The sequence below is a fragment of the Pelodiscus sinensis genome, chromosome 3, assembly GCF_052426305.1.
Source record: "Pelodiscus sinensis isolate ZL-2025 chromosome 3, ASM5242630v1, whole genome shotgun sequence".
NCBI lineage: Eukaryota > Metazoa > Chordata > Testudines > Trionychidae > Pelodiscus > Pelodiscus sinensis.
Genome location: NC_143054.1, coordinates 168,777,951 through 168,798,959, shown reverse-complemented (window position 1 = coordinate 168,798,959; position 21,009 = coordinate 168,777,951). Strand labels below are relative to the sequence as shown.

Below are 21,009 nucleotides of genomic sequence, written 5' to 3'. Positions count from 1 at the left end.
TACACTGAGTTAGTTATTTGGAGAGCTGCATTGTGGTGTGAGCAAGGTAATTATTTTGTTTAATTAAAGAAAGGGAGGGTTTCTTCTAAATAGAAAATTTCTGTGAATAATTTAGTATCTAGGTTTTTTTTAAGTTCATATCCTATTCTGGTAGTTGAATGTTGGCTTGATAAGTATATATGTTTTGTGGTCATTTACTAATATTTTCTATGATATGAAGAAACTTTTATTGTGCTTGTGATACATGAAGCAAAGGCCTTAACCATTGAATTTATGCAGTAATGTCTTAGGTCTTAACTGTTTGACACATCATCTCTTTCTCTACTCCTTAGTGCTGCAGCTATGGTTAGCAGAGTCCCACAGTTACAAAAAATATTGGGAGGGCATTTTCTGAGAGTACTACAAGAATCAGGAACTTACTCCTTATAGTCTAAAATGTCCTGTATTTTATGATTTTTTGGGGGCATATAGAAAGCAATATATTTGATAAGGTTTTTGAAGAGAGCTTGATGTATACTTTCTAGGATAACAATGGGTTGGAATTGAGTTGTTTTTGTAGGTGGTTGGCAGACCAAATTTTCTTTTCATAGAACCATAGAATCATAGGGTTGGAATAGGCCTCAGGAAATCATTGAGTTCAACCTCCTGCCCAAAGCAGGACCGATGTTTTGAATGTTTGTTTATTTTACTGTTGGTGATGATTTGTTGTAGTATTAATTATGCGTTAGGGTACCCAGAGCCTTGTATAAATGTATTTTTTATTTAAATAAAAACAAATATTTTCTTTCATAATTGATTGCATATACAGTCTAGATTTAAAGAACACCTACATCTTTTTGGCCAAAATTGTAGGCTTCATTTTAAAACATTTTTAAAAATAGTATAGCTGTTTTTTTGTTTCACATAATTGTCTTTCTTAGGTTGCATAGGTTTAAATGGTTTTATCCTAGTAAGTAAATGAGTAGATGTATGAGACAGAGTAGAGTCCAACTTACTCAGCATTAACCAGGTTGGGTCTGCAGGAATATAAAGGTTCTTACTTTGAATAAGAAAACAAAACAACGTAATCAGCAACAAAAACCTTACTATTAAGATGCCATTTTTTTGCAGTTCACTCTTAAAATGAGAATGTTGCTGTAACATTACCTTATATAAGTTTAACTAAAACATGGGTGATTAATCAGGTACTCCTACTTCAGAACTATATGTTGTTACTTTATTCACAGAGCGAACTTAGTTGTTAACAACCACAAGATCATAACCATATTATAGGCTAACATGTAGTAAAAGTAATACCTATGTTCTGATTTATTTTTAAAATCTTTCTTAGATTTTCCAGCACTAAGTTGACTTAATTGAAAGGAGAATATGTCTCTCATTAAATATTGTGGATTTAATTATTCAGGTCAGTAGCAGGGAGAGAAGCAGTAGATTGTTAATTTCATGAGGAACTTAATCAGTAAGGTTTGTATCCTCCAACTAATCAGAAAAAATAGCTTTTTCTCTTGGCCTAATTTCAAAGGCAGTGCAAAGTGTATTAGAAAGTAAAATGGCTGTTGTACAAAATGTTGGCAGCTAGTCATGACTTTTTATTTCCTTCTTGAGTGGAAATGTGTTCTTTCCTCAAATATATTCTAATTTATTTTACATCTATAGTCCATTTGCTTTCACTTCATTAGTATTTGTTCCCTTTTGATGTACACATACTGTCCTTTGCAACAGACAGAGCTCCTCTGTCACTTTTTCTTTTACATAAAAACATGAATAGAGACTTCAGAATATTTAAATTCCCTTAACCTCAGTTTCAACTTAACCGGTTTTCTTAAAGACAAACAATTTTTTGTTCAGCCATTTCTGTCCATTGTACCTCACCCTTCCCTTCTTTCTGTCTTTTTCTGTTGGAGTATTAGCTACCATACCTGGGTCTCTGGGGTTCAAGAAGTGTGACACTTGTAAAGACCCAATACCCATCTCTGATGTATAGAATCATAGGGTTGGAAGAGACCTCAGGAAGTCAACGAGTTCAACCCCCTGCCAAAAGCAGGACAAATCCTAACTAAATCATCCCAGCCAAAGATTTGTCAAGCCAGGACTGGAAAACCTCCACGGATAGAGATTCCACCACATCCCTAGGTAACCATTCCAGTTCTTAACCACCCTCCTAGCTTTTTTTCCCCCCCTAATATCCAACCTAGACCTGCCCCACTGCAACTTGAGATCATTACTCCTCGCTCTGTCATCTATCACCGCTGAGAACAATCTCTCTCCATCTTCTTTGGGACTACTTTCAGGTTGTTGAAGGCTGCTATCAAATCCCCCTCTGTTCTGTAGACTAAATATGCTCAAATTCCCTCAGCCTCTCCTCGTAAGGCATGTGCTCCAGCCCCTTAATCATTTTTGTTGCTCTCTGCGGGACTTTCTTCAATGCGTCTACATCCTTTCTGTAATGGGGGCCCCAGAGATGGATGCAGTACTCCAGATGTGGCCTCACCAGTGCCAAATAAAGAGGAATAATCACTTCCCTAGATTTGCTGGCAGCGTTCCTACTCATGCACCCCAATATGTTTGCGCCTTCTTGGTGACAAAAGCACACTCCTGAATGGTATCCTGCTTTTCATCCATTGTAATCCCTAGATCCTTTTTTCAGTACTACTGCTTAGCCAGTTGGTCCTCAGCATCTAGCAGTGCTTGAGATTCTTCCGTCCCAGGTGCAGGACTCTGCACTTGTCTTTGTTAAACCTCATCAGTTTTCTTTTGGTTCAATCTTCCAATTTGTCTAAGTTACTCTGGATCTTGTCCCTATTCTACAGTGTATCTAGCTCTTCTCCTAGCTTAGTGTCATCCACGAACTTGCTGAGGAAGCAATCTATCCCCTCATGTAGGTCATTAATAAGGATGTTGAACAAAACTGGCCCCAGAACCAATCCTTGGGGCACTCAACTTGATACCACCCCAACCAGACATCGAGCTGTTGATCCCTACCTGATAAGCCCGATAATCTTGCTAGCTTTCTATCCACCGTATAGTCCATTTATCCAATCCATATTTCTTTAATTTGCTGGCAAGAATACATACATTCCTGTTGTATCAAATATCTGGGAGAGAGCAGTGTTTCACTAAAGTGCTCTCATTGCTCCAACTTACAGGCCAGAGCCAGGCACAACAGAGATCTGTGCCTAAAAATGATACTACTGGAGAAATCTCTTCAGCCTTCAGGAGAGGACTCTTCCAGTCACCAGAAAACAGGTACCAAAGACAAGGCTCAGACTTCCACGAATGTGAGGAAGCAGGCCTCCTTCTTGTCTGACCAGGATTCTTGCCTGCGGTGCTTGAGAGCTTGCCTACGGTGCTGAATTCGACCAGAATCAGCACTGCTGACAAGACAGGCACCTTATGTATCGGCACAGATGCTAGTTGTGCAGAACCTGGCGGACACTCTGAAGTGAGACCAAGTCTCTACAATGGCACCGCCAACACAAACCTCAGACCCAGCACCAAAGCCAGCTTGTTCCAGTGTGCAGCTCCCACCAGCACTGATGGTGGCACAGATTGTAGCATCAACACAGAAATCACCCAGAAAGGCTAACGTGGCACTGAAGTGGACCACAATGAAGCGGCCTTCAGCACCAATACAATTCCTCCAACATGAGAAGTCTACTTAGTGCTGCAATCACTGCTTTTCAGCACTGGCTGTTCTCCTAATAGTAGATCAGAACTGCTGCCTCTGACTCTAGTACCAGCACTCTTGTACAGCGAACTAGATACAGGAGAACAGGTTCTCTTTCTAATATTAATCACCCAGTCAAAGAAAACATCCCTGGGAGCTTGGGCTTTTCAAAAGAGTGGCCATGCTGCAGGAATTTGACCTACAGGAAATGCCGGAGAATCAACATAAACTCTTACCTTGAGTAATTCAAAATATATGCAAAGACCAAGCATACGTCATGTTTGTAGTACCAATGTGGCCCAAACTGACTTGGTTCCCTTACCTCAAGCGACTGGCACCTTGAAATCTGCGCTTGCTATCACACCGCCTGGATCTTTTATTGCAAGTATATCTGAATCCAACAACTCTTCATCTCAAAACCTGGTTGCTCCAGGGCTCCATCATGCTAAAGAGACCTGCTCAGAGTAAAACAAATATTTATAAATAGCAATAGCCCCACAACTAAAAGACTTATCTGTACAAATGGACCAATTCATATGGCTATAGTAGGACTGGCTGTCCTCTCCCCTCTGTCCTGGGCACTGTTCCAAATCCCATTACCTCAGGATGGACACTGCTCTACAGACACCTAAAGTGGAGCCTCCCACAGGGACAGTACTTGAAGAAGAGGGTAGTTACTCACCTTGTACATTAACAGTTGTTCTTCGAGATGTATGCTTGGCTATCCTCCCCTACTTTGGAGGCCATATATAGATTGTCCCAGCAGAGAAGAACAGAGGGAACTGCATCATGTGCACAGTCAGAGGGTGCCAATGGACCACGAGATGCCTTCTACGCATGCTCTGTGTTGCAGGGCACTGCTACAGAAAAACCTCTGATTGCCAGTGCAAGAGTGCATCAGCACCTAAAGTGGCACACCCACAGGGGAACATATCCCAAAGAACCATTGTTATGCACAAGTGAGTAACTTCTTTGTTCCATGCTTAGGGCTAGCCTTAGGGGCGTGTGGGGCCCAGGACAAATCCAACCCCCCTCCAATAACCCAGATACGGGACCTGTGAAGCCTCCCATTATAGGACCCACATCTGCTCTACTGTTTCTCCCAAGTCCCATCTCTGAACCTCCCCTCCTGCCTCCGTTGCACCCCTTTGCCAAAGCCCCATCCCCTGAGCGATGTGAGTTGGGGGCTTACTAAGGAGCCTTGCACAGGATGGCAGCAGGGGTCCTCCGCACTCCCCACAGTGGTGGGAGCTGGAGCAACTCAGCAACCTGCTCTGTTCTGCCCTGCTTCCTATCTCCTGGCCTGCTGCAGTCCGCATCACCATGGTGGTAGGAAGTAAAGCACAGTCAGTCAGGAGTTGACATCAGGGTGGAGTGGAGAGGGATGCTGGGTTGCTCCAGCTGCTGTGGTAAGTGTGGGCTGAGGCCCTGCTCCAGCCTCCTCCCACCCCTCCATTCCCTTTCTGATAATTCTCTGTGCTGCCCCTGGACCCTGCCAATAAGATGATTGAGGCAGCCAGCATCTTATCCTCCAAAGCATGGGGCCTGGTGCAACTGCCCAAAAACACCCTGTGAATGGCTCTGTCCATGCCCATGCTGGAGGTAGGTTTTCTCTAATGGGCACAGACTCTTTGCATGACCTAATCTATCCTTGGATCACTCCTGTCTCTTTCTTTCTTCTGGCTCCTCCTTTTTGTCTTCAGTTTTCTCCTTCCAATCCCAGTCTCCTTGCTCAATATGTTCTGCTAACATTTTATACACAGTTTATTTAATTGGATATCATTCCACAAATTAAAATGTCTGTGTTCCTAAAATTCCTCAGGTAAGTGAGCTATTCCTATTTTTTCAGATATTAAGTGGGCAAACCGGAATCCAAGAGCATTTTTATGTGTGCTCTTTTTTTCATACTGTTTCCATACTTTTCTGTTCTCTGTTCCCTTGAAGTGTCCCTGTCAGTCAGAGCACATTACCATCCTAGAGAAGTACATATGAATTTCTCTTTTCTAGGTACCACTATGGGTCTTTTTATAACCCAGGGCTAGAATCTAAATGCCAGTTTTGCTGCCTCAAACAGTTAAGCTAGCACCTTGAATTCTCATCTAATTACTTTGAATGTCTTTCTTTACTTCCTCCTGCTGTTGCTCCCTTCACACCAATAAAGCCCAGTTTCTGGTCAGCAGTTTTCTTCTCCACATTAATTGAGGCAAAGCCCAGTGTACTAGATTATTGCTTAAGAGACAGATAATATAGGTATACTCCAAAAGGAATTCCTTCAAACTAAATAAGTCTGAAGAGAAGCTGTTCTTTCCTGTACCAGAGCACTGAATGTTTATGAATTTCTTGTAGTTATGTACAGAGTGCAAATTATCCACCAACTGGACAGCATACTTTGCATAAAATCTAGAGGGAGAGTTATCCCAATTTGCCTTGATAAACAAGCTATCCTCTTAATAGCAAAGCTTTTAAAAGAGTAATCTTATAAAAGAACTTCTCTTTCACAAAGATCTGCTTGATACATACACAAAACAATCTGTTAATAGATGACAAGGCTTTCTGGATCTGCCCTAAAAATGACTGACCTATTTACATCTAAAAAGTAGTAGTAGTCCTGTGGCACCTTAGAGACGTACACATATATACACACTCTCTCTCTCCCACACGCCCCATCGCTCACATGAGCTTTTGTGGGCAAAGCCTACTACTTCAGGTGAGATGAGATGCAGTGGGTTTTGTCCACGACAGCTCATGATACTTTTATTTATACTCATTATTAAAGTTAAACTAACATGGCTATCCCTCTGATATGGTTTACATCTAGGATACTTCTCTGCTTTATTACAACAAGTCTTAACCCTAGTCAGATGCAAAAGAAGGAATAATATATCCTATCTGTCCCATCCACAAGGGGCATTTATTCTACCAATGTTTTGTTTATGGTAATTTGTATGTACCTAATAATAAATGCAAGTGGTGTGAGCTTGACTTGTAGCAGCTCTGACTTTTTCAATGAGCAGTCTTTAAGGTAAATTAACAGGAAAACCAAAAATGCTCTATGTTCTGAAAAGTAGTTATGTAACGCAGCATGCCTCTACAGCAATTCAAAATTTTCAGATTGCCAGATGTTTTAGGAAAGTGTATCCAGTTATTTTGGAAAAGTATTGTGTTCAGAGCACCTTCCACAACCAGCCTCAACACAGACCGAGTATAGCTACCATCATACAAAAAAGTATTGCTTTTGTATAATGGGGAAGTAAATTTTTTTATTTTAAAATATCTTTTTCCATGCTAAAATAGTAGATTTTATTTTATTTTATTGTTTGCAGTTGATTCATTTTTAGCTAATAATTAGGACTTTTTTTGTTTTAAATCAGAAATTATGGAGAAGTCGGGTGAAGAAGGAATGCCTGATCTTGCTCATGTAATGCGCATTTTATCCGCTGAGAATATCCCAAATTTGCCACCTGGGGGTGGTCTACCGGGCAAGTAAGTATAATTCATGGCTTTTAGAAATTATAATTTTGAATACAAATCGAACTACATGTTTCTTCATTAACTAAAGACTTGCCTATCTTTAGTAGAGGAGATATACAAACTTTAAGTTAAACTAATCCTGTGTTTGCATTATGGCAAATACCTGCAATAATTTCTATTTTGTCACTACCGGCTTCCCACTCCATCTCTAATGGGGAAAATAGACTGTATTTTGAGATTTGGCTATTGGCTTACAATCCCATACAATTGCACTTAAAGGTATAAAATTTGGCTTTTTAGGCCAAGTCCACACTGGCAAGTTACTGTAAAGTAAGTCAATCCCCAGTGCTGTAAATTTTGAGGTGTCCACACTGGCAAGGCACGTAATGCACAGTAGCTCTGTAGTTACTGCACTCAAGGTAAACCACTTCGGCGAGAAGCATACAGCTTTCTGTTGTTTGGATACAGTGATGAGGTCCCCGTGGGGACACTCTGGTGTAGTACTGCATTGTGACTGGCCTCTGGCACTCTTCTCACGATGTCTGCCTCTCTGGACATCTGTTTGATCCCCCTTTACTGCCCTGTTCTCAGGTGACCAAACCTCAGACCCCCCTCTTTGTGTTCTTTTTCAAATTTGAAAGTTCTCTTGTTTGCTCAGCAATCCGTGGTGTGTTCTCAGTGCATCTTTCCAGTTGGCCATGCTTGCATCAGGAGATCTCTTCCTGGAGCCGTGCCAAGGTTTTGGACATCATTAGTGTCTGGGGAGAGGAGGCAGTCTAGTTCCAGCTGCACTCCAGCCTGAAGAATTATGATTGCTACAGGCAGATCTCAAGATGCATGACTGAAAGGGGCCATGACTGGAACACACTGCAGTGCAGGGTCAAGGTGAAGGAACTGATAAATGCCTACCACAAGGTGTGGGAAGCAAACTGCTGCTCCTATGCTGTGCCCGTGCCTTGATGGTTCTACAAAGAGCTGGATGATATAGTTGGAGGTGACCTACCTCCACTCTGAAGACCCCTATGGATATTTCAGGGACTGAAGGGCCATCCAACAGTGGACTGAGATAGGAGGAGGAAATCATGGACAAGTGTGCTGAGGGGCACCCACAGCCAGAGGAAGACTTTGCATCCATAGAATCTTGTAGTCAGGACCCGTTTTATACCCCTAATGAGGCAAACCAGTTGCAGCCCTCCGAGGCGCAGATGATGTGCCTGGTGAGTTGAGTCCCTGGAAACATTCAAGCAAGTTGCAGGAATGGGAGAGTTACAGGAAGAAGGCTTTGTTCTGTAGCTGCTACCAGCACAGGGCTCCTCAGACACTGAGCAAGGGATTGATGCAATCTCTTACTTCATGGTAATCTGCCTCATGGATCCCATCGTAAATGCCATGCAGCTGCTAGACCAGGTGTCTGTGCACGTTTAGTGGAAATACTATTGCACTCATCGTTCCCTAAAGGCTGACATTACGTTGCAATGTTCCATCAGCGGGGGATCGTGGGCTACCATCATTGCACAAAGACAAGCTGTATATGGTCCAGGACAGAACCCACAGTTGAGCAAAAGACCCTCTTTTGCTTCCTTTCTTACTGTAAGGAGTGAAATTTTTTCCAGGATGAGAACAGCCTGTGGAAATGAATCACACCTGTTCAGGGTACAGTATGGCTCTACATGAATGGACACCTCTGCTCTCTGGTACAAATGAGAATCCTGGCCCCACTGCACCAAGGCATTCCCCATCCCTGATGATAAACTCACCATTGTGGGGTTCCTTCCATCATTGTTCCAGAGCGAGCACACACAAGAACCCCACAGTCAGTCAGTGCTAAGTGTGTGAATAGTGCAAGTGTTTAAAAGGGGTCAGGGCAATGCTGTATCTAGTGTCAACAATGGATCCTCTGTAACATGTTGCAAATGTGCAGCTGACCTTTGCATGTGGATCTGAAGTGGTAACGCCTATGGAGAAGCTCAAAAAAGCCAGAATGTACCCCCACAGGATTCGAGAGGAATTTTTGCATTTTTCTGGAGTCATGCTGTTGCCAAATAGAAAGAATTGAAAGAAAAGAGGGAGTGTAAGGAGAACATGGAGCAGCTTGTAAACATTTAGAGCACCAAGCAAACATGTTGCAGGTGTTGCTAGCGCTGCAGACAGAACAACTGCGCAACCAGTCCCTCCTCTCCTCCCTCCCCACAGCTGGCATCCCCAAACCATTTTCCATATACCCCTCTGTCACTGCCAATGCAATTTGGCCACCATTGGTCTGGGAAGAAAGCCCTCTTGCAGCTTCCTAAACAGGCCCATGTTCCAAAAGATGCTAGCCAGTGTTAATGTTCACAAAACCCCCATGCTGATCTACAAGGGCTTGCAGAACCATGGAGAAATACCCCTTGTAGTGAATGTACTCAGAGGCTAGATGGTGTGATGCCAGAATTGGAATGTGTATGCCATCACCCCACTGCAGTTTGGGAAGCCCGTCTGTGCAAAACCTTCTACTTCAAGTCATGCTCTTTTGGAGCAGGATGTGATTGATGGACTTGCACACTTCCAGCAGCACGATTCCAACCATTGACTTTCCAACTCCAAACTGATTGGCGACTGAGTGAAGGGCAGGGTAGCTCTCATTCATGTGTCCTTGCCCCGCAGGATAGGACCCAACTCAGCGCACAGTTCCATGAACGCGACTTTCTCAAAAATTCTGCAGCCATTGCTTTTCATCCCAGGCTTGCATCCCACGATTCAGTGCTTGTTTCCCAAGACCAAAAGCAGAATTCCACTATAGACAGCACCTCCATGTATGCCACAAGAAATCTTGTGTGGTATGTACTATATACCAATTCCTCATCGTTACTTTGCAGCTTCAGGAATAATCCAACTGCCATTTGTGATGTATTAGTGAGACCTATCGACGTTTTTGTTAACAGCTGGGCATTCATTCCCGCAGACCGAGGAGGCAGAGGGAGCAGTACAGAAGCAGTTGAAAGATATTGCCAAAAAGAAGCACGGGGAATTGCTGGGATGCAAAGTGATGCATGACAGGGCATTGGGACAGAACCCTGGAAGATCTGTGCCTCTGTTTCATCTTCCTGCAAACCTATACGGCAGAAGAGGAAGAGATGCTTTGTGGGATAGCTGCCTAGAGTTCACCGCTCCAAAAGCAGTTGTATATGCCATAAATGGGATCACGCTACAGCACTGGTGGCTGACAGTGCAGACACCCAACAGCGTTTCACTGCTGTGCTCTGTGAGCAATGATGTAACTGCCAGCACTTTACATCTGCCAGTTGATCATGGCTTTAGCTCTTTATATTTGTTCACTAACTAAGGAAAATGATAGCATAGAAAACTGGCCATTTTTATGTTGCTGTGAATCTTTGGCTTCAGGGCTCAGTGGGTACTCAGGTCAGTGTCAGCCTAGTTGCCTCTTTGAAGAAAAAATGAACTCGTTTTGCTTAATGTGTCAGCCTGAAAAGATCAAAAGGTAGAAAGCACTTCAGTATTAAAATTGTGAAATGTTTTGTAAAGTGACATTTTAGGAAAGTTTGAGGTAAGCCTTTTGATAGGGCACCAGGTTTTTTGCTAATGATTGTGCGTGTGAGAGACTGGTACTACAAGCTCAAAATTCTAGAGAATTTTAGTGAACTTTTGTTCTTATTTCTTAAGGCATTATTAAACCAAGGTATAGAATTGTTTAAAATCTTCTACATTGGATTCCTGTATATAGCATAATTTTCCAGCATAAGTCTCAAAATATAATTTAAAAAATATATATTTTCACATTTCACAGTTTATGGTAAGATCACCTTAATAATTCTTAGAGTATTAGGGCTAAGATGAAGGTATGGATTTATTCCAGAACTACTATAATTAAACTTGCGGCATTTTGCATGTACATAGTGGGAATTTCTGAAATGTGCAAACAACTCTGAAGATGTAGCAGGATAAAAACCTGACATATAGGCAGTGGCTGGGAAGCAGTAATTCAGAAGAAGAAAATGTGGTTTGAATACAAATCTAAGCCTTGAAAAATGCTTCATTACCATTAACTAAACTTTTAAATTCAGGGAAGACAAACAGGTCTAGTCATGAAATCTCTCTTCATTTATGTTGTAGAGTGTTCAAATTTGTAAGACATTTCTCTGCTGTATTAAGGTTTCTTTTTCATTTTTAGGCGTAATATTATAGAAGCTGTATATAACAGGCTGAATCCACACAGAGAGAATGATGGGGTAAGTTTGACTTTGGGGACTTAGAATACATTAATAACGAGGAAACCATAATATTTAAATGCAGGTGGTGTGCAGATCACCATTTAAATATTCTGTAGTTAAATGCGCATGTGTTTAAATAGTCAGTATATATTTTGTTACATTACTGTTGAAGAATTTTATTGTTAAAGGGATGGATAGGTGTGTTTGATTCCCAATTCTGAAGACTTAATTTTTAATATAAATGACTGCTTCTGCTTTTCACTGAAGACAATGGAGCCGCACTTTAAGAGGAGGTGGTAGTTTAAATTCACTGTGCTTTTGAAGTAAGTAATGAGATGTAATTTTGTTAGGTGTCCTATAGTTGAAAACCTAGCATCAATTCTGGGTCCTTCTAAGAACCATGTTCATGTAAAAAATGTTGTTGTGTGTGCACTGAGTGAAAAGGGTCATGGTAGTGATACTGGCTATAAATTTTTTTAGTATGTTACACAGATTATTTTAATGAAGATTAGACAATTTCAGTTTTGAAGATCGTTTGTGAAGTAGCCTAGAACCCTTATAATTTACACTTGAATGAAAGTAAGAAGTTGTTGGTTCATTCCTGATTTAATTTTAAATGAATTATTTTCACTGCCTGTTTAACTCCTGGACAATTGAGCTTTCATATCCTTTAAACATTCAATTAGAGAAAAAACCCTATAACCCTATGAAATATAATGGGTTTTTGTAAATGCTTAAATTACTGGATTTAGTAAGAAATAAATATGAAATTATACTTTAACATCTGTTTTGCTAAGTAATTGTAACACTCATTCCATGTCAATCAACTCCATAGTGACAGATTGGTATAGAGACTTAATGTCTAGGAGACTAACATTGTTTTTTTTAGACTTGTTTAGATAGAAACTGATAAAAGACAGATCATTTCTTATTGCTTAGCAAAATGTCGCCTCTCACCCAGGGTGGTCCATCCCTGAACTATTCTGTAAAGCTGCTATCCAGTGCTTTAAATGGTCCCCAGCAATCAGACATGCTGAGATGCTTTAAAAATTGAGTCCACAAGTGAAGGCTGTGGTGAGGCAACAATGGTTAGGGATATAAAATTTTATTTAACCAGTTGGAAATTTTTCTGAATCTACTTGTGCATATAACTTGCCTCTGTATAACTACATGATATTACTGTTACTGTCCTTGTTTCCCTCCATCTATCTTCCTTCTGTTGGCTGTTAGCTTGATACGTTGTGTTAAGAGTGTGACACAAATGCAGTGGTGGTAACTGTTATGCCAACAATAAAATTGCTAGAAAACTTTCTAAGTAGACGTGGCCTTATAGTGCAAGCTCTTCAGGGTAGGAATGTCTTTCCATGTCTCTATATAGAGCCTAGCACAGGCTTGACTCTGATTGGGGTCTTTGTATGCTATCACAATAGAAATAAATAGCTAATGGCTTCATTGTCCCATCTGACTTTTTAAAAATTAAAATGTTTAGTTTATATTATTCTTTTTGTCTTGAATCAAAAGGTTAGAGCTAATTTTTATATCTATAATCCCTTTGAACTGTGCCTCAGTTCCTCCCAAAAATAATGCAGTTTACTCCCAAGGCTGTCGGCTGTCTTCATATGCTCAAACATCTGTTTGTTTCCTAATTCTTTCAAGTAACTCTCTGTGCAACCCACCATATCTCCTAACAGTTGGAACAATACATTTTTTCTCCTCTTTAATGTCTTTTTCCCCACTTGCAAAACCAAAGCTATTTAGGATTAATTAACACACCCAATTCAGAACATTTACAATGAAAAGAATAAGTCCATCTCCTCTGTCAGATGATTATTATACCTGGCGTTGCTGTAGCATATTTTTGATAGAGCAAGACTTCTAAAGGAAAATGCAAAGGGCCAAATTTATTTAAAATGTGTGTAGCTCCACAGACAAAAACCGACGTATACAAGTATGTTAAGCATTCTCTCAGCTACTCATGAATTGCCAGTCTGAGTCATGGGCCAGTCTTATTAGTATTTAAATATTACCTATTTGTATTTTATTAAACTGCGGGGTTTTTAACACAAGTGTGGATATAGTAGGGATAGTGAAAATAAAGGAGGGCAGCATTAATATTAAATGTTACTTTTTGCATAACAGAGTATTCAAATATATGAGCAGTACAGTACAATGTACTTTTTTGGGGCTATGTAAATGTTTTTCCTGCTAGAATTGAATAAAATCCCTGTTTTAAGGGAAATCTGTAATCTTTGAGTGTTAAAGGATGCCTGATAGTCCCAAGAAGTCACTTCAGCTTTGAGCCTTTGATAGGAATATCTCCTTTTTCTGGCAATAGCATTATTTCCCTTCTCTGTCTGGTATGATATGACTTGGAGGAGGAAATTCAGTGCTGCCATTGGGCAACAGCAAATGAAAGGTACCTTCTTTTTCATTACGAGGTGCAGAGTCTAGTACTTCATTTGCTGTGCTAAACCTGACAGTCTCGGTCAGTATTTTGCAACCTTTGTGATACCAGGGACTGATGTGCTGCCTTCTTAAACTATGTCAGGAGAAGATTGCCAACCCAAGATTGTCTAAGAGGATCCCAGAATCAGAATCCATCTCCCAGTGGCTACTGAAACCAATCCACCTGCTAAAAGTCTAGTCAGCACTAAAGCAGCAGTGAGGCTAAGGCAGACTCCCTACCAGTGTTCCCTGTAAGCTGTGTGCTTGGGCAACCACCCAGGACATATTCAGATACCTCCTAGTTAAGTTCCCACAGCCAGCAGCATGCAATTCTAGTAGTGGTGCATATCCACACAATCCTCAGTGCGCATTGCAAAATTTATTCTGTACATGAATGGAAAAAATAGAGGGAACATTGCACCTTACCTATCCTGTCTCTAAACGGCTCCCGAATGAGACCAGCACATCCCTTTGTCTCATAGGTGCATGGGTATCCAGGAAGTCTCTGTGTGCTGCCCCTGCTCCAAGTGCTGACCCCACAGCTCCTATTGGCTAGGAACTGCAGCCAATGGGAACTGCAAGGGTGGTGTCGGTGTGCACAGGCAGCATGCAGAGGCTCCTGCCTACAATCCAGACATGGCAGCCACTTCCCAGAGCCAACTGAGGTAAGTGCTGCCCAGCCAGAGTTCTTCCCACATCCCAATCTTTTGCCCTGAATCAGAACTGAATCCCACATCCATACTCCCTCAGAGCCTGCTCCTTAAACCTTCTTCTTGCACCATTGCCCCAGGCTTAGCCTACACCCCTTTGAGTGATTAGACAATTGTCAACCCATGTCAGGGAGATGTCAGGTACCCATCTCTGGTCTAGGTATGTAATAGTATAGTTGATTAACTGATAAGGAAAAGCTTATAGGTTAATGCTATAGACTACACATATTCCTCTCCCCTCCTTCTCCCATCCCCCCACTTGCCAGTACATTTTTTAGCAGGCTGGCCAGCAGCCTGGCTCAGTCCTGGCTTGAAACATGTCCGGGACCTACCCCTGCTGCGGCTCTGCATTTAAAGTGTATTCGAGCCGGTCGGGCAGGCAGCCCAGCTCAGTTCTGGCTCATGACTCAGACCCACTGCTGCCAACACATGCTGCTGCCTCTGTATCAGAGGCAGCAGCATAGCATGATAGGCAGCTGGTCCATGAGGGGAGCTGGTTTTTAAACTGGCTCTCCTCGCGGACCAGCTCCCATCTGGCACCCTCTGACACAGAGGCAGCAGTGTGGAGTGACAGGGGGCTTCTCAGGAGTCAGGCTGGAGCACACTGGCTGCCAGCCCTGCCCTTGGGGACTATAGAATAATCGACTAACTGATAAGAATTCTTGAGGTTACGCAACTATTCAGTTAACCGATATTTAACATCCCTACTCTGATCCATGGACCGGTCCTTGAGAAACACTGTTCTAGGACACTGCTACATTCACTCTCCTTGCTAATTGGATTTCCCTTCAGTTTCTTGAGCTTGATGCTTAGAAAAGAAAACAATAAGGAGTGATTGCATTATTAGTTAATATGCTCCAGCAAGTTTTAGGAAATCAGCCTGCAAAATATTCTCCATGCTGTGAAAGCATAACTGGAGTGCCCCAACAAACCTGAATTCAATCAAATACCAAAGGAAAGGGCTGGATACCTACAACATGCCTAATTGGTGAAGGCTTCTAAAGTGTGTTTAAAAATGAAATATGGACTTTGATCACAGTGCTCCTAGTACAAGTCCTGTTATAGCAAAAGCAGAGCTTTATATTAAAAATTATGGGACAGATTCATAGCTAGTGTTAATTTGCTCAGTCTGGAGCTGCACTGATTTTACATTGCTGAGAGTCTGATCCCAGTTTTGTGTACTGTATTCTTATGAAGACTAAGAAAAATGTTTATATCTGTTTAATATTTTTCTATATGCAATATTGCTGTAATGATCTTTGAAACGCCATACTTATGACAACATTCAGAAATCTTAATTTAGTAGTGCGAAATATATTTATCAACATTCCATGTAATTTGTACTGTGTTGATAGTCATTATATACAGATATGATTTGCAATGCATATTTTAATGTATAGTCAACAAAATATATAGTGTGGGATAAAACTTGAACTGATGAAATTAAGTGAAAGGTATGAATTTTTGAGTTGTCAGTGACTGGTTTGTAACAGTATACTGCCATGTGAACAGCTTAAGTAAAAAGTAGTCTTCATTTGATGACACATGATCCTGATGAACCAAAAATTTTCAGAAAGCATTTTTATCAATATTTTCTCAAAGCACAGGTTTCTGTGTATTTCTCACAATTATAGAGCCTTTTATTTAAACTGTAGTCAAGCCCAATTTTTTTTCCCACAGATCTAGTTTACTTTCTTTTTTGGGGGGTAACTATTTAATTTATCAGAGATATTTCTGTTAAATAATAACTTAGGAGCAAATTCTTCACAAAATGCACAGCCTGTATAAGCTTACACTGTACTAGAAGAGATCTGTAGAGGAAGAAATCCTTCCTATAATGTTTCATAGTTATATTGTGGGTGATATTGGAGCATCCAAGATGCAGTTGTCACTGCATTCTTGTACATCCCTTTGCGGGGTATTGCAGGTGTGGAGTGGAATTTCTGGGAACCTCTGACTCATCACGGATCCCTTAGGACCATGCTTTGTTGCAAAGAACCCCTGTTCAGCACTTCTTTGTAGTAATTTTTGCTGAATACAAGGATACCTGTGGATAGGAAGGTGAAGACAAGATATGTTCTGTAATAGAACTACAAATGCTGTATCGTAATCAGTGCAATCAAAATAAATAGTATAATGTAGTTCTGCTAACTTGCATCTGATATTCTCAAAGCTGTTGTACCTGAAAAATTTAAAATCAAAACAACTTATAAAATTATTTTGTTATCATGCTACCAGAAAAAATCATTAGCAACTAGCTAAAATGTAATAGAGTAGTTATTTTACTAATAAAATGTTGGATTGTTCTCAAATACTCTCTTCTGTATTTTTCAGTTCTTTAGTTCTTTATACCATTCACTGTGTACTTGACTAGGGCCCCAGTTCAGCAAGGCATTTAAGCACATAGTTTTAAGCACCAGTGGTTTTTAAGCTAGGCCTACGCTTAAGCACTTTGCTTAATAGGATCCTAAGCTATTAAAGGAGCTCATCATTAGTTTGTAATCATTTATGCATAATTTAAAAAAATCTTACAGCTGTAGTTTTCATATCTGGAAAAATATGCTATATAATCTGCACAGATTTACAACTGTATTATGCTGTTCCAGTAATAAAGCTCCTATGAAAAGGAAGCTAACATACATTCACCATGATTGCCTTTTTAACCATGATTGCCTTTTTGCTGCTTAACATAAAACACACTCAAATACTGATTTAGCTATTTGTTTTTATGCTCACTGTAGCAGGAACAATGCTTAGAAGCATTTATTGATCCTCAGAGTATTCGTATTGGTCTGCCAAAAACTTTCCCAGCCTGACAAGTCATGAAATCCACCATTTTTAAGTGTGCGTGTTTGTGTCTCCTCTAATATCAATTAGCTGTGTGTGTGTGTTTAAAAAAATTCCATATATGGAATGAGCAGGGAGAGAATATGTAATATTTTGAAATTCTACAAACCTTAAAAATAATAATCATCTCCTCTATGATAGTTGTTGTATGTAAAGTGCTTTCAACAGTTGAATAATTAAGGAATTATGTAACTAACACTAGCCATCCCAGTCCTGATTAATTCTAAGAAGTTGTATGAATCTGATTATGTTGCTAAACAATTACTGATTTCACTCTTGAGAAGAGTTATGATGGCTTAATTTAAAAGCTGAAAATACCATATTTGTCCTTTTACTCAAGTCAATGTGTTTAACTTTAATTGTGGCTGAGTCTACACTAAATTTATGTACCAGCAGCATTCTGGGGTATGACATTCACACACGAGTGCTCTACATGTGCCTGGTATAGATGTAGTTCGATTGGTTGAGGAATGCTCCTGTCAGCCTGGCTTATCGGTTAGGTAGGTGATATTCCTACAATAATGAACAAACCTCTTCCATCACTGTACACTGCATTTATACTAGGCGGTGATGCTAACACAGCTGTTGCAGTATAGCTATTTTTCCACAGCTTCCACCATTGCAGCTTCCCTTGAATGTAGAATTGTGAACTGTCAGCACCAACTACTTGATACTCAGTGTGTTAAATTTCACAGAACAGTGAACCTCAATGGAGTATCAGTTATTAACATTTTATGTACTATAAAATAAAGAAAATGGCATCAACAATTTAAAGTTATTCTGATTACTGGAATTGAAAGTTAGAGAAAAGATAGTAGCCAGTATTTGCATGAACCCCCTGGAATTTAGCCTTGGAAAGATTAGGATTTCAAGCTTTCAGGTAGCTTACAGTGTTGGCTTCAGCACTGAAAGCGCTCTAGAATAGAGGCCTTTAAAATCAGGAAATCAGGCAGAGGGAAAGCATAAATGTCAATCAGGATGATTTGTCTTCAGAGTCTGTGTCATGAGATTCCAGTGATATCTAGCTTTTATTTCTATCATTACAGTTTGTGAGGCATCAATAATTAAAATATCTTCTGGTCCTTCAAAACAATAGAACTGTTTTGACACTAATTCCAAGCTTAAAATAACCAGTTTTGAGCTCAGACCTATGCAGTTTTTTATCCCTGCACAAGCACTCACAATTATATACTAACACATGCGTGAGCAAAATATCCAGCCCTCCAAATATTTTCCTCCAGTCTGCCATGATTGTCCAGGCTGGGGATGGAGAAAAATTTGCTGCGGGACACGCAGGCTCAGGCATCACCCACGCTGCTCCCAGAAGCACAATAGTTGGCTGTTGCTGGCTGGCATGTGTCTATGCTCCCATTGGGTTAGAGAGCAGTGGATTTCCACATGCTGCCCACACCCTCAGCGCCATCCTCACAGCTCCCATTGGCTGGAAACGAGCCAATAAAACTGTGAGGGCGGTGTTTATAGGCATGGTCAGCATGTGAAGACCTGCTACTCCCCTTCCTCCAAGGGCTGCATAGAGATGCGCTAGCAGCAGCTGGCAGGAGTGGTGTGGGGCCACTCAGTCTGCTTGCCTGAGTGGACGGCTGTACTGCCATTCGGGAGCCACCTCTTTTGGTGTCTCCTGGCCAGAGCCTGCACTTGGCATCTTCTCCTGCCCCCATATCCCTGCCGCAAGTCAGAATCCCATCCTGCACTCAAACTCTATCCGAAACCCTGCACCCCATCCATTAATAAAATAGAAAAATGCAGCCTGTGACGACTTGCCAAATTCTTGCAGTACGTCTCTTCCCCCCCCCCCCCCAAATTTTTTCCCACCTGTGAACTAACGAGGGTTATTTTGGTTTCCTTTACCCCTTGAGTTGAAGTAGTGTGCAACACTTCTGCAGCTTGGGTGGAGGGAGGATTTCTTCCTATATCTTAGTCCAGTATTCAAGATGGGTGCCTACATTCAAGGTGTTGGATTTGGCTTTAGCTAGATATTCTGGATATTAATTTGCCTGAGAGCAGCTTGGGAAGAAATATTGCTAGATCATTAGCATTTTTATGAAACAGTCTTTTTTGTGATGCTGATTAGCAATAATTTGACCCTCTATCTGTTGCATGTGCATATGAAGAAAATTAGATTGCAAGTATCAAAGTATTTTTGTTTTGCATTGCTTATCATGGTGAATTCTGGTACTACAGCATCCATAGTTAGTTGGCAGTTAATATTTTTTAATTAAGCTGTACACATGGAGCGTATATTGCTACTGAATCAATAGTAGGTAACATTTTAAAATATTGACTTGATGGGTCAATGGTTACTGTAAATTTAAATTGCTAACTACTTCACTCTTCGGTTTCCTGTGAAGTCAGTTTTTGCCAGACAGTTGTGGGACAAAGAACACAGTTTGAACTAACGGCAGATTTATTCAGTGTCATCTTTTTGACAGTGTTCTTTGTGCCTCACATAAAGTTGATATAAGTGTTTGTCAATACTGTAACTATTATAGAGACAACTTAAATACAAGGTGTTTTCCTAAATGTACATTCTAAAATAAATTAACACGGATCAAATAGTTTCATTTTAGGATAAATGTGAGAACATACGGTGTTTTTATATATACATAAGGGGGCATATAATTCCAAAATATCCTAGTTTAAGTACTGATTTTGGGGTCTTGAATCTTAAAAAAAGGACCCCGGCGAACCCGAGGAAAGTGGAACACAGGGGAAATTGGTGGAAGCTCTCAGGCAAATGAGAATTAATCATAGGGGCAACTACCGCCATCTTCTGGAGGAGATGCTGACTAGTTACAGGCTAGCTAAAATACAGGGAGAAGAGTGCACTGCTGAACCAGCTACAGCATCTACTTCTGATAATCATACTGGACCCAGTGACACAGTGGAAGACACCCAAAAAGAATCTGAGAATCATCTTGCTGAAATACGGAGCTCTAATGAAGATTCAGGGACAAATGAGACGAGTGAAAAACAGGTGTAATGTCTTTGTTTCACACAGTTGATTTGATAGCTTGATAGTTGTTCTAATGTATTCATATATCAGCACAATTTTGCATCAATTCTAGAAAGTTGGTTTGTACCTATATTTATATGTGCAGACTTTTTTTTATAAAAGTCATCCTTTTTGAGTAATTTAAAATTTGCTATTTACTATAGTTTGTATTAATAAGCAAAATATAATTATATTTTATATTATGTGTAGCAGGAAGCAGGGCATCCACGTTACTGGTTGTTGGTAGTTTTAAGGTTTTACTTTTTAAAACTCAGACACCGGTGATAGGAATTTTTGACAGAAACGAAACAGTTTTTCTTTGTAAATGCATTCCTAATGAATGCTGAATTTTAATACTTCACATATATTAATTAGCATCTTAATCCAGATACACCTTTGGTTCATATTGCTGAAGTGAATTATTTCACAGCACAGTATCGTACATATTGCATGTTTGTTTCAATTGTATAAACTTCATATTATAATACTTACAAAAGTAATTATTCATTTATATGTTAGGATTTATTGTGCCAAAATTATTTCCTCAATGTATGGTTCTCTCAATTTAGACTGTATCCTCTGTTCAGTGTGAATCTTATTTTCTAGAAAACTGTATCCTTCATTATTCCATATATTGTAGCTTAATGT

General features: G+C 40.4%; 1 protein-coding gene and 1 pseudogene across 3 annotated transcripts in view; both read left to right on the top strand.

Annotated features, from left to right (window-relative positions):
* PPM1B (protein phosphatase, Mg2+/Mn2+ dependent 1B) overlaps positions 1–21,009 on the top strand; it is an 87,785-nt gene that overhangs the window by 63,896 nt on the left and 2,880 nt on the right. For 2 of the 3 annotated variants that reach the window (XM_075925420.2, XM_006125463.4), the window contains 3 exons: positions 7,039–7,150; positions 11,307–11,364; positions 20,044–20,476. In XM_075925420.2, coding sequence (XP_075781535.1) covers positions 7,039–7,150; positions 11,307–11,364; positions 20,044–20,349 — 476 coding nt within the window. In that variant the 3' untranslated portion in view covers positions 20,350–20,476. Of the gene's footprint in view, positions 1–7,038; positions 7,151–11,306; positions 11,365–20,043; positions 20,477–21,009 lie in introns of those variants that run through there. The other variant, XM_006125464.5, reaches the window with a different exon arrangement.
* Positions 7,525–11,300, top strand: LOC149525185 (uncharacterized; annotated as a pseudogene).